The sequence below is a fragment of the Octodon degus genome, unplaced genomic scaffold (genome assembly GCF_000260255.1).
Source record: "Octodon degus isolate 3935 unplaced genomic scaffold, OctDeg1.0 scaffold00064, whole genome shotgun sequence".
NCBI lineage: Eukaryota > Metazoa > Chordata > Mammalia > Rodentia > Octodontidae > Octodon > Octodon degus.
The window spans coordinates 11,224,700-11,237,975 of NW_004524640.1; the positions used below are offsets into that span (position 1 = coordinate 11,224,700).

At 47.9% G+C, this 13,276-nt stretch overlaps 1 protein-coding gene across 2 annotated transcripts in view; it reads left to right on the plus strand.

Annotated features, from left to right (window-relative positions):
• The first annotated feature begins 8,064 nt into the window (after positions 1-8,064).
• Mief1 (mitochondrial elongation factor 1) overlaps positions 8,065-13,276 on the plus strand; it is a 26,523-nt gene continuing 21,311 nt past the window's right edge. The window contains exons 1-3 of one of the 2 annotated variants that reach the window (XM_023719042.1): positions 8,065-8,157; positions 8,504-8,637; positions 8,728-10,482. In XM_023719042.1, coding sequence (XP_023574810.1) covers positions 8,748-10,481 — 1,734 coding nt within the window. In that variant the 5' untranslated portion in view covers positions 8,065-8,157; positions 8,504-8,637; positions 8,728-8,747 and the 3' untranslated portion in view covers position 10,482. Of the gene's footprint in view, positions 8,158-8,503; positions 8,638-8,727; positions 10,483-13,276 lie in introns of those variants that run through there. The other variant, XM_023719047.1, reaches the window with a different exon arrangement.

A 13,276-nucleotide genomic window follows, 5' to 3' on the forward strand; every position in this document is an offset into this window, starting at 1 on the left:
CACACACACACACACACACACACAATCACAGTAAGACATGACACGTTGCCTTCGTGGGCGCGTCTTCAGTGCCGCCTTGCCTGTGCTCTCGTGGCTTCAGACCAAGAAGGAAGTGCATGGCTGTTCTACCCATTTCTTTCCTCATTTACCATTAGCTCCTAATATAACTTGAAGAATGTGAACAACAGCAACAACAAAAAGACTTTAATCCCTCTGCCTCGCTTTGAATGCACTCAGCCCACTGTTCTGGCCACTTTCTGAAACAGTTCTGGAAATCCTCCTTCTAGAGTGTCTTTAGGAGGTATGATAAAAAAATACAGTGAATTATGCTGCTAAAAGACAGCGAGTCAAAAAAAAAAAAAAAAAAAAAGATGGTGAGTCCTTATTCACTACTCTAGACGGCTGTGACTCCTGGCTCCTCCCCAAAGTCAAAATGGCCATGGAGGGTGAACACTTGGAATAGTTGGGATGCAAAGGTAGCCATAACAGCACAACTGAAGACACTCAGGGAAGGGGACACCCGGAGCCACCTCAGAAAGCGGAGAGGATGATGGGAAAGTGTGTTCGAAGTGTGGGCCAATAGTCTGAGGAGACTGATGGCAGGGTATCTTCTACTGTGATATATTATTTTTAAATTCACTGTATTTAAAAAAAAAATCTCATATTGCATAGATTACTTCACTTAATCTTATGAGGTTGCTTGGCACTTGGAGGGGTCCCCTCCATTTTCCCGCTGGTGACACAAAAGATGGAAATCCCGTGTTTAAGGCAATGAAGGACAGACTTTTTTTTTTTTTTTTTTTTTTTAAAGGCTTTGGCGACTTCCTAGTCCCGCCCCTCTCACGGTGCTGTGCTGCCTCCTGGTGGTGAGCTGGCCCTTCGGTGACACTCCCATGCCACCCGCATCCTCTGCTTGTCATTTGATTTAATTTAGGGTCTGAGGCTGCTTATACAAATACATAGTAAAGTGGAAATGCAAATATAGCAACGTCACAACCACAGGACTCTAAAAATCAAGCCTAAGAAACAATGCAGAGCAAAAAACGTGCCTGCCCTTTTCTCCCCTTTATAGATGAGAAAAAGAAGCTTCTAGAACTTGCTAGGCAGTTGGCCACACTTGAATGACAGACACTAATGGAGAACACACGTAGAGGCCTGTCAGGCCTTCCTCACTGTGGTGTCCTCCGTACTCTGCCAGGACTAAGTCCTCTCTGACTTGTGCTCATGGGCTGTGCCCCTGCAGACGCCCATGTCCTGGGCCTCAAATCCACACTCATGGTGATAGCACATACTGCTATCTATTCCCCTGGCTTTCCCGAAACAGTCAGGTCCTAAGGACCCCAGGGCAGCCACTTTCTTAGTCAGGATTATCTAGTGTCCCCTGCCCCATTGAGGAAGGAGAACCAGCCACTTGTGACAGTGGGATACTTAACAGGGTGATGCTGTCAACACCCTTGGTGACAGTTCTGGGTCTGGCCTCACTCATATGATAAGAAAGGCCTTGGGGCAGCTTCCAGTTGGCTGGCTTTCTGAAGAGAGGCTTCCCTCCTCTGCCTGAGAGAGAGGCTATGTGGTTTCCCGTAAGAGCCAGCACAGGGTGTTGGAGAAAGCTGGTCCTGTTTCCTAGCCCTGGCCAGGCCTGTGGGACAACCCAGGCAGGAAAGGCCATTCTGCCAGCATCTAAGCAAGAGGGCATCTGTGGGTCAACTTGTAAGACTGAAAACTCAAGAAAGGGCCCAGAATATGTGACAATATCACAATTCATCACTGCTGAATCACAGGCCCTGTCTGCCTCCTGGAATGTCTCTCCCTTGATCTATGCTATTGTAACTGCCAAGATCCTGACCCACAAATGCAAAACACCCCTCCCCACTTCCCTTCACTTCCTTACAGTTCTTTCTGCAGGGCTGTCACCAGCTATGTGGGCCTTTGTGTAAATTGGGAAAGGACTCCTTTCCTCAAACCATTTTACTTCCACTTACTGGAAAGTTGCCATGAGGTCCTGATTTTTGTTAGAAGCACACCTCACAAGGTCAGCTGGTCTCTATAGTTTCTACCCGACTCTATTATATACGTGCTCAGCTTCAGTCTGTGGCTCCCCATCACCATAGCGCCAAGGGAGTCCTGGCACAGCTTCAGGGAGGTCCGGCTGCCCTACCATGCTGCTCACCCCATTCCCATGGACGGAAGTAGGCAGCCAACTTAATGGCAGCCCAGTTGCCTGCAGGACGGGAGGGGTGAAAAGAGGAGAAACAAACAGAAGCAGCTCCAGGAGACCCAGCCCTGGGACATCCTGACATGAGCAGACTGCGGGGAGCTGTGACCCACGAAGTCCAAGTGGCCTCAGCAGAGTTGTGATGTGTGAGGCCACTGTGACCCAGGAATCAGCAAAGTAGAAAGAGTTACCACATCCTGCAAATACAGGAAATTAGCATATGATGAAGGCAGGACTTCATGGCACTGGGGGAATGACTGCTGTGTGAATATCTGACAGCTATGGTTTTTTTTAAAGCCATTTCTTTTTTTTTAATTTTTATTTGTGTGTGTGTGTGTGTGTGTGTGTGTGTGTGTGTGTGTGTGGCCAGCTCAGCCCACCAGGGGGCGGGGCTGGCTGGCATGTGGTGCTGGGGGATTGAACCGCGGTCCCTGTGCTTTAATAAGCTTGTTCTAAGTAGGTGCTTTAGACCACTGAGCCATCTCACCAGCCCCTTTAAAGCCATTTCTAATCCCTACCTCATTTCGTCAATTCCAGGTGAATGCACAAAAGATAGAAGTTTTTGAGTGCAGTTCACCCAACCTCTATCTGGGCTCAGAGCTGGAGGCTTCAGCAATCCTGTACCCAACCCTGGCTGCCTGGTCAACAAGGGCAGTTACATACTGTTTGCCATTTTCATACTACTTGGCACAGCGTGGGCAGCAGAGATCTCACAGGCAGATGGGGAATGCTCTCTCCTGCCCATGGTATCAGGTTTTAGTCTAGAGAATGCAGGATTGATGACATCTAATGATAGCAAACCCCATTAAGAAAGAGGCAGCTCTCTCAGGGCAGTGATTTCCGCCTCCCTGGCTGGCATTCCTCCCAGCGCATCCCTGCTCTGGGTACAGCCAAGTCCTCCTGACCGCAGCAGCTGCACTCCATCTTCCACTAGCAATGTCCATCACTTCAGGGGGGCATTTACAAGGGCCTCCATTCCTTAAGGGCCCAGCTGTTCCAAGGAGAGGAAGGGGCCTGGAGAGAGGCCTGGGCTGCCCTCCCCTGTCTCCCTGACAGGGCTCCACTGAGGCTCCTGCCCTCTGGCTTTCTCAGCTTCCCTCCTGGTGCTGGCTCCCCCTTTTCCCAGGAAGACAGAACAAGTGCCCATGACCCCCAAGGCAAACCAAGCAGAGGCAGCACGCACAGTGGCCCTTGTGCCCCCTGCCTGGCCTTGCCTCTTGTCCTTTTGCTTCCCAGCACAGTCCCTGTGTCCCCTTTCATTCCCACTCATCCTCCAGCCCTGGCCTCTGCCCGTCCCCTCACCGAACCAGCCAGCCACTGACCTGCTGCTAAATGAGAAGGGTGGGCCGGGGAGATAGCTCAGTAGAATAAGTGCTTTTCCTGCAAGTGTGAGGACCTGATTCAATCCCCGGTTCTGAAAAAAAAAAAAATAATAATAATAATAAAAATAAAAATAAATAAAAATAAATGGGAAGGGCAGTGTCACACTGGCCCTGTGACCTTGCCTTCCTCCTCTTAACACTCATGCCCTTCTCCCCTCTCTTCTTACTGCTTCTCCCCAGTGTCCTTTGCTACTTTAGCCTTAGGTTTCAGTGTCCCCAGAACAGGGACTCCTTACCCACTTTTCATACCCTGGTTCTGACTTCATTTGCCCACAGTTGGTTCAGACGAGCACACCCTTGCTCAGCTATGGGTCTTGCCACTTTAAGACTTCTTTTTGTTTTATTTATTTATTTTTGGTACCTGGGATAGAACTCAGGAACTTGCGCTTGCCAGGCAGGCGCTTATACCCCTAAGTTATTTCCCCAGCCCTTGTTTTGATGTTTTAAAGACATGGTCTCACTGCGCAGCCAAGCCTGGCCTCACATTCCAAGAAATCCTGCTGCCTCAGCCTCTCCAGTGCTGGAATTATAGGTATACACCACTGTGTCTGGTTTTATGGCTTCTTAAGATTTAACTTCTTGTGGCTGTAGATCAGTGGTAGAGTACTAGCTCAGCATGCTTTAGGGCCTGGTTTTAATCAGTACTGCTACAAAAAAGAAAAAAAAAAGCACAAGAAGGAAGGATATTACAAGCCAGGCATGGTGGCACATGCCTGGAATCCCAGCACTCAGAAAGCAGAAAAAAGAAAATCGACATGAGTTTGAAGTCAGCCTGAGCCACCTAGTGAGTTCAAGGCCAGTGTGAACTAAGGGCAGAATTAATTAATAAAAAGCCTTCTATTCCTGGAAGTACAAGGACCACTGCAGTTTTTAGTGCTACAGATGTGTGGTGGGAACCCTGGGCATAGTGGTGCAGGCCTGTAATCCCAGCACTCAGGAAGCTGAGACAGGAGAATCATTGTAAATTTGAGACCAGCCTGGCAACAAAGTAAGCTCAAGGCCAGCCTGAGCTGCATAGAGACCCTGTCACAAAATGACAAAACAAAAAAAACAGATGTGTAGCAGAGATTAAGGGATTGGTGGGTGTCAGCACAGGGACAAAGGAAGATCTTTTTTTTTTTTTTTTTAATGTATTTAGTACAGGGTCTACAGGGTCTCACTATGTAGGTCAGACTCGTAATGATCTTCCTGTTTTCAGCCTCCCAAGTGCTGGGATTATAGGTGTGCACCAACACGCTCAATCTCAATCACAGGCTCAGTGTACCCTGGGGGTGAGGATGGCACGGCACCCCCAGGATCAAACCCCAGTGCCCTAGTGCTTGCCTAAGCAGGTGCTTCAGTCCATTGAACTATCTAGCCAGCCCATAGGAAGATTTTTTTTTTGCAGAACCAGGGGTTGAACTCAGGCCCTTGTGTGTAATCCCAGTGCTTGGGAGGCTGAAAACAGGAGGATCATTACAAGTCCAATCTACTGAACCATCTCCTCGGCACCCCCATAGGAAGATCTTAGTAAGGGCCAACTGCTGCTGTCAGCTGCTGAGTCCTGCAAGTGGATGCTGTAGTGATCCAGGGACTGGGCTCAGCCTGCCAGTCCAGTCCCTGCTATAGTGTCAGCCCAGTAGGTCCCAGAATGCCCCTTGGCCTATGAAAGCCAGCAGAACCCTGAGCTGGGGTGGGGCCTCTGGTCCACAAGGCACCATGGACATGCTGGGCGCCACATGCCCCTTTACTGCCCGCTCTGCATCGCCATGGGAGCGTGGAGGGTGGGGAGGCTAGGACTGTGGAGGTGAAATCACTTAGGGGCTGACTTTAAGGGCAGATCCATCCCCCCAAAGGATTGCCCACCTGCCCTCCTTCCTTTCTAAAAGGATGGATCAGGAAGGGCAGGAGGGACAAGAAGGGTCACCTGGTCTTCCATCTGGAAATGTCACCAATTAGATGTATTTCAGTCACAAAATTCTCTCTTTAAAGAGCAAATGAGGGCAGTCAGGAAAAAAAAAGAACTGCTTGGAGGAAGGCAGATTTGGGCTTTCCTTTGGGACTCTGCTGCCTAATTCAGTGTCTCAGAGAAATGACTGAACCTGCGCAGATCTTGGCTCTTTCATCTGTACAACTGGAATACGGATGCCTACCATAACAGGGATTCTGGGTTAGAGATAATGCTGGAAACAATGGTTAGAGTTTGAATATGCAGTTATCTTAAGGGAAAGGACCCAAGGGGCAGAGGAGATAGCTCAGCAGTCCAAGCACCTGTCCAGCAAGCGCAAGGATGTGAGTTTGATCCCCAGCACCACATGCCGAGCTGGCCCTGTGCCAGCCACAAAAGCCAGGTGTGGTAGTGCGTGCCTGTAATCCCAGTGCTGGGGAGGCTGAGACAGGAGGATCACTGCAAGTTTGAGCTCCCTAGCGAGACTGTACCAAATAAAAGATTTTTTTTTTTTTTTTTTTTTAAAAGAAAGGGCCTGACAGTTGGGTGACAGACCACATTGCTAATAATTTAAATCCTGGGGCTGGGGAGATGGCTCAGAAGAATAAGTGCTTCCCTGGCAAGCACAAGGGCCTGAGTTCAATCCCCGGCTCTGAAGAAAAAAAAATTAAATCCTACATGCTCAATAACAAGGTTTGAATGTCTCAGCGCCAGTTGGTCATTTTAAATCCATACAGCCTGCTGGGCATGGTAGTGTACGCCTATAGTCCCAACACTTGGGAGGCTAAGGCAGAAGGACCACTGAGAGTTGACCCTGTCTCAAAAAAAAATCCACAGAACTACTTGCCTAGCATACCTGATGCAACTACGGTATAGATAGGTGGCCACTGAAAAACTGAGCAATTTCTAAGCCCAAAGCAGCTCTCGATTGAGGGGACCTGTGGAGCTATTTCTCACCTGGGAGCCATTTCTCTTCCAATATTTCTAATAAACAGTCCTTGAGCTTCCTACTTTTTGCCCAGAATTTCATTCTTCAACTTCATGAGAAAATGAGTACAGATTATTGAGATTTGTATGGATTCAACTGTTTTACTCATTTGTAAAGCACTGACTCCACTGTCTAGTATACAGCAGTGATACCAAAATGCAGGGGCCGGGGCTGGGGAAATAGCTCAGGGTAATAGGGGCCTGCCTGGCAAGTGCAAGGTCCTGAGTTCCAGCCCCGATCCCGGTACCAAAACGCAGGACTCAAGTCCATGGTCAGGTCAGGTGCTTTTAAATTTATTTAAAAGAGGTAAAGGCACCCTGTGCTGGCTGGGAGGGGATTCTGAGTGGGTTTTTTTATCCAGAGGGTTTTTTCTTTTTTTTGTATTTAGGACAGGATGTACAGGGTCTTACTGCGTAGATCCGACTCATAATGATTCTGTTTATAGCCTCCCAAGTGCTGGGATTACAGGTGTGCACCACCATGCCTGGTTATTATTTTTTAGACTGTGTCTCGCTATGTAGTTCAGACTATTGTTGAACTATGTAACCCAGTCTGGCCTCGAACTTTCCTCAATGGATCTTCCTGCATCAGCCTTCTCAGTGCTGAGATTACAGGCACATGCCACCTTGACCAGCGAATGTGTAGTTCTTTATTTTTGCCAAAGATATCTATGCCATTTACTGATATGTCCTGAAATTCTTGTGACAAGAGTCAAGAATATAACAGATGTGACAGGCTGAGAACCTCACTGATAGATTATGGCCCTAGTATGAATTGCTGAATTATTATGGTGGTCATCTAATATGGCTAAAGCCCATAAAACAGCAGCTCATCTTCCCAGAGACCACTTCTGCCTTCTTCTTCAACTCAGCCCAGGGTGCAGTTTCCTTTCACGTTTCTCGCCACCTCAGGGAAGGCCCCAATCAGCTCCTCAGGTGTCTCTAAACATCCCCCTCAAACCCTACCCCTGGCAACAGGCCATAAAAGCCTCAGCCTCCCTTTGCTCCAATCCAGAGAATCCCTTATCTTCCCAAATTTTCTCCGTGTCCTCCAAAATAGTAAAATCCCTTTCCCTTTATAATAAAGCCCCTTTTCCTTTTTCCTTCTGCCCGTTTCTCTGCTGCGACCCTGCCGAAAACCTATCACTCATCTCTTCTTTGGGAAAACTCTTCAGACCTCACCCACTGAGTGAGCTGATCACATCTTCCTCTCCGCAGTCACCTGCCTGGTCTCGGCCCCGGCCTCTGGCCAGAGGTGTGGCACTGCGTCTCACCTGGCCTCCTTGGGTTGGCCCTGGTGGACATGCTCACTCCAGCCTGCTGTGTCCTGTTAATAGGAGTCAGGTGCCACTGTTGGAGGTGGCCCGATCAAAGGCCCGGATCTGGGCCCCTTCCCTCTGGTTTGTTCGCCTGCTTACTAGCTTCTCAGAGTATGAGGAAACCCACAGAACAAGGCGGGAATGTGAAGCCCCAGGCGGAGTCGCTCAGGGCCGGCCGCGGCGTGCGCGTAGGCGGAGGAGCTCTCCCCCTGCACCGGGCGCCGCCGCCGGGCACTGTCGGGGCGGGAGGGCCTGCGGCAGCGCTGGCAGTGGCGGCGGGAGGGCGGCTTCAGGCTCCCCAGCGGAACCCCAGAGGCTTAGGCCGCAGTGAGTGTCCGGGCCTACAGGGCTGGGCTGGAGGCCGGGACGCGCGGCCCCGTGCGGGCGTCCCTAGGGCTGGCGCCCCGGGCTGGGCTGCGCACGCCTGGCCGGGCTTTGGGGCTCCTTCCCGGGGCCACGTTGGGCCCCCGCAGCGCAAACCCGAGGGGATCCCGGCTGTCGCCGCGACTGTGGCCTTACACAAGACAGCGCCCAGGGGAGGAGGCCCGCGGGGGCGGGGTGCTGCGCCTTGGCGGGGCTTTGTCGCAGGAGGGCGCCTTCCTCCGGGTGGCCGGTACACCGCTAGTGCCTAAGGTTGGGGGGCGTAGCTTCCTAAAGAGACTACTCCCTTTAGCCTCCCGGAAGCCAGAGACCGGAAGTGCGTCACAGTATCCGCCCCCACGGGCGGGGTACCGGAAGTGATCTTGGCGCGTGCCCTCTTGGTAGACTAGCAGGGAGGGTTCTGCCCGCGTGTCAGATGGTCAGCGGGTGAGTCTCTACCCACTTTATGCCCCGTGTTATATTAGTATACATTTATAATTTGCTTTATTAAATGTTTTCTTTTGATTTTTCTTGTAGAAGTAGCCCAATTCAATACAATGTCGCATAAAAATCCGCTTTTACAACTTTGGGGGGAGGTTGAAAGTGAGTCGTCAGGTGACTCGGCCACCGACGATGAGTTGGATCATGTGAGCCTAAGAAGTTTTGACAGCGAGACTGAGCAAGAAATGACCGATAGAGAAGTAGAGGATGAAGACCTTGATTCAGAGGAGGAAGATGATAGTAATGTCCACAAATGTTTGATGAGCCGAAATGGTACAGAATGGTCTCGTGTACCTGAACGATCTGACCGCAGAACCAGTTCAGAAAATGCTACTAGGTTCTTGCCGGGGGTGAAACCTATTGGACAGAATGCCAACACTGTGACTGAGTGTTGGAAATTATTTGTAACAGATGGTATGCTGCAAGACGTTGTGAAATACACTAATGATGAAATACAACTAAAACGTTCTCTGTGTACCAATAGTAGTACTCAAAAATATATTTATCATGACACCTCACTATCTGAACTCAAAGCCTTCATAGGTCTATTATATATAGCAGGACTTTATAATCATGAAAATCTAAAGGATTTATGGAGAAGTGATGGATGTGGTGTTAAGATTTTTAGGACAACGATGACACTCCAGAGATTTGGTTTCCTTCGAAATTGTCTACGTTTTGACGATAAAAAGACCCGCCAAGAAAGAAAAAGCTCTGACAATTTAGCTGCTGTTAGATCATTTTTTGAAACTTTTGTTTCAAATTGTCAGGAGGTTTATACACCTTCTGAATTCATGACAATAGATGAACAGCTTGCCTCATTTCGTGGCCGTTGCAGCTTTAGGCAATATATGCCAAATAAACCTTCCAAATATGGTATAAAAATATATGCTCTGGTAGACGCGAAGACATTTTACACTTTGAATTTAGAAATTTATCCTGGAACTCAGCCACCAGGTCTTTATTCCTGCAGTAATAAACCATATGATGTTGTGAACAGACTTATTGCACCCATTACAAAAAGTAAACGAAATGTCACCTTCGACAGTTGGTTCACTAGTTACTCACTGATGTTACATTTGCTAAAAGAACACCATTTGACCAGCACAGGAACGATTCACAAGAACCAGGCAGAGATTCCTGAAAAAATGTTGCAAGTTCACAACAGAGAAATGTATAGTACAATCTTTGGGTTTCAGAAAGACATAACATTGGCCTCATATATGGCAAAGAAAAACAAAATTATATTGATATTGTCAACGTTACACCATGATGATAAGGTAGACAGCGAATCCTCAACACGAATGAAGCCAGAAATTGTCACGTTTTACAACAAAACAAAACGCGGAGTAGATGTTGTGGACAAGCTATGCAGTGAATATGATGTCTCTCGAAATACAAAGCGTTGGCCAATGGTTGTGTTTTACTTGATCCTAAACATGTGTGGCATAAATAGTATCATAGTTTACAAAGAAAATAATAAGCGCAAAATATCACAGAGAGATTTTCTTCGAGAACTAGGACTGGAATTGATAAAAGATCAATTACAGCAGAGGAACAACAGCATGTGCCTGCCCAAAGAATGCAAAAGAGTTCTGGAGCAAAGCAGTGAACAGACAGGTGAGACGTCACAAGAACCGCCTCATCAAACAGTAAGACTCGCGCGATGTCAAGTGTGCCCTACAAAAAAAGACAGGAAAACGAAACACAAGTGCTGTCTCTGTAAGCGGTACTTGTGTATGGAACATGCTGTTCGCATGTGTGAAGACTGCCTTAGGTGTCACAATTGAAGTTATTTTTGTTGGAGAGTTTTATTTTCGTTTTAGTTCATAGAGGTGTTTGTTATTTTTTAGATTCTGTAAACAACAGTTGATGTTGAAAAATTTGAGGGGCTGGTGAGATAACTCAGCAGACTAAGGCACCTGCGTAGGCAAGCTTAGGCAAGTGCAGGGGCCACAGTTTGATCCCTGGCACGAGGGTGGACTGAGCCGGCCAGAGTCCCTGGCATGGTAGCACATGCCTGTAATCCCAGCACTGGGGAGGCTGAAAGCAGGGGTCCCAGCTGTGTAGTGAGACCCTGCAACAACCAAATACGTAAGAAAGAAAGATCTGAAATGTGTTATAACAATTACCCCTCCTCCATCTTTTTTTGGAACCAGGAATCAAATTCATGACCTTGTGCTTGCCAGGCAGGAATTATACTGCTGAGCTGCATCCCCAGCTCTTTCTGGTCTTTTTGAGGTAGGACCTCACTATGCATTTCAGGCTGGCCTCAGACTTGCAGAGATCCTCCTGCCTCAGCCTCCCTAGTATTGTACATTTTCAATAGATTAAAAATGTACTTTATTTTCCTGTTTATTTCCTGTTAAATAACACATTTATAGTAAAAACTTCTTAACAAAACCGTGGGCTGGGCAGATAACAAGGCGAGCAAGCCACAAGCTCAAGGACCCAGGTTCGATTCCCGGCACCACATGCCGTGTGGGCCACAGAAACTGGGCATGGTGGCCCACGCCTGCAATCCCATCACTGGGGAGGCAGAGACAGGAGGATCACTACAAGTCCAAGCTGCGTTGTGAGACCTTGTATGGAATAAATAAATGAATAAAGTATTTTAAAAAAAACCCAAAAAACAAAACTGCAATACCAGTGAGATGTTAAATATGTCCTACAGAAAAAGACAAGAAAACAAAACATACGTGCTTATCACTACTCACATATGGGACATTCTGTTTTCAGGTGTGAAAGCCTGCTTATGTGTCATAAATGTGAGTATACATTTTTTGTTGTAGATCTTTTTTTTTTTTTTTTTTAACGGAGCCAGAGATTGAACTCGGGCCCTTGCGCTTTCCAGGCAAGCACTTACTCAACTGAGCTATCTCCCTGGCCCCTCTTATAGATCTTTATTTTCACTGTAGCTCATTTATTTTCATTTTAGCTCATGTAGCAATTTGCTTTTTTAGATTTTATAAACAAAAACAGTTGATGTTAAAAGTGTTTATTAAAAACTCAATAAATATTTAAAAATTCAGTAATTTATTTTCCTGTTAAGTACATATTATATAATAAAACTTATGAAATTAATAGAAATACTTCTTAAAGGACTGGGGCTCAGTGGTAGAGCTCTTGCCTTGCATTCACAGGCCCTGGGGTGAATTCCTAGCACCACAAATAAAATGAAATACATTTATTTTTATTTTTTATTTATATTTATTTTTACTTTTTGTTTTTTGGCGGAACTGGGGATTGAATTCAGACCACTGCACTTGCCTGGGAAGTGCTTATTCTACTGAGCCATCTCCCTGGCCTCCTTACATTTAAAAAATAAAGCTGGATGTGGTAGCACATGCCTAATCTCAGCACTTGGGAGGCTGAGACAGGACACCACTGGAAGCTTGAGGCCAGTCTAGACTACATAGGGAGATCCTGTCTTGAAAAAAAACCAAAATTCCTAGAGCCAGCCAGATAGTGCAGGGACTGGGGTGTGAGTTACCACACCCAGCTTTTTTTTTTTTTTAAATTGACTTTACTCATAAATTCAGAGAGAGGCAGCTCTCCAGGCAGTTATTTTGCCTCCCTGGCTGGCGCTCCTCCCAGCGCATCCCTGCTCTGGGTACAGCCAAGTCCTCCTGACCGCAGCAGCTGCACTTCATCCTCCACTAGCAATGTCCATCACTTCAGGGGGGGCATTTACAAGGGCCTCCATTCCTTAAGGGCCCAGCTGTTCCAAGGAGAGGAAGGGGCCTGGAGAGAGGCCTGGGCTGCCCTCCCCTGTCTCCCTGACAGGGCTCCACTGAGGCTCCTGCCCTCTGGCTTTCTCAGCTTCCCTCCTGGTGCTGGCTCCCCCTTTTCCCAGGAAGACAGAACAAGTGCCCATGACCCCCAAGGCAAACCAAGCAGAGGCAGCACGCACAGTGGCCCTTGTGCCCCCTGCCTGGCCTTGCCTCTTGTCCTTTTGCTTCTCAGCACAGTCCCTGTGTCCCCTTTCATTCCCACTCATCCTCCAGCCCTGGCCTCTGCCCCGTCCCCTCACCGAAGCAGCCAGCCACTGACCTGCTGCTAAATGGGAAGGGTGGGCTGGGGAGATAGCTCAAGTAGAATAAGTGCTTTTCCTGCAAGTGTGAGGACCTGATTCAATCCCCGGTTCTGCCAAAAATAAAAAAATAAAAAAATAAAAAAAATAAAAATAAATGGGAAGGGCAGTGTCACACTGGCCCTGTGACCTTGCCTTCCTCCTCTTAACACTCATGCCCTTTCGCCCTCCCTTCTGACTGCTTCTCCCCAGTGTCCTTTGCTACTTTAGCCCTAGATTTCAGTGTCCCCAGAACAGGAACTCCTTACCCACTTTTCATACTCTGGTTCTGACTTCATTTGCCCACAGTTGGTTCAGACCAGCACACCCTTGCTCAGCTGTGGGTCTTGCCAGTTTAAGGCTTTTTTTTTTTTTTTGGTTTTGATATGTTTTTATGGTTTTTAAAAATATTTGTTTGGGCTGGGGAGATGGCTCAGTGGAATAAGTGCTTCCCTGGGAAGCGCAAGGGCCTGAATTCAATCCCCGGTGGGGGGGGGGGGGATGGTAGCTTTG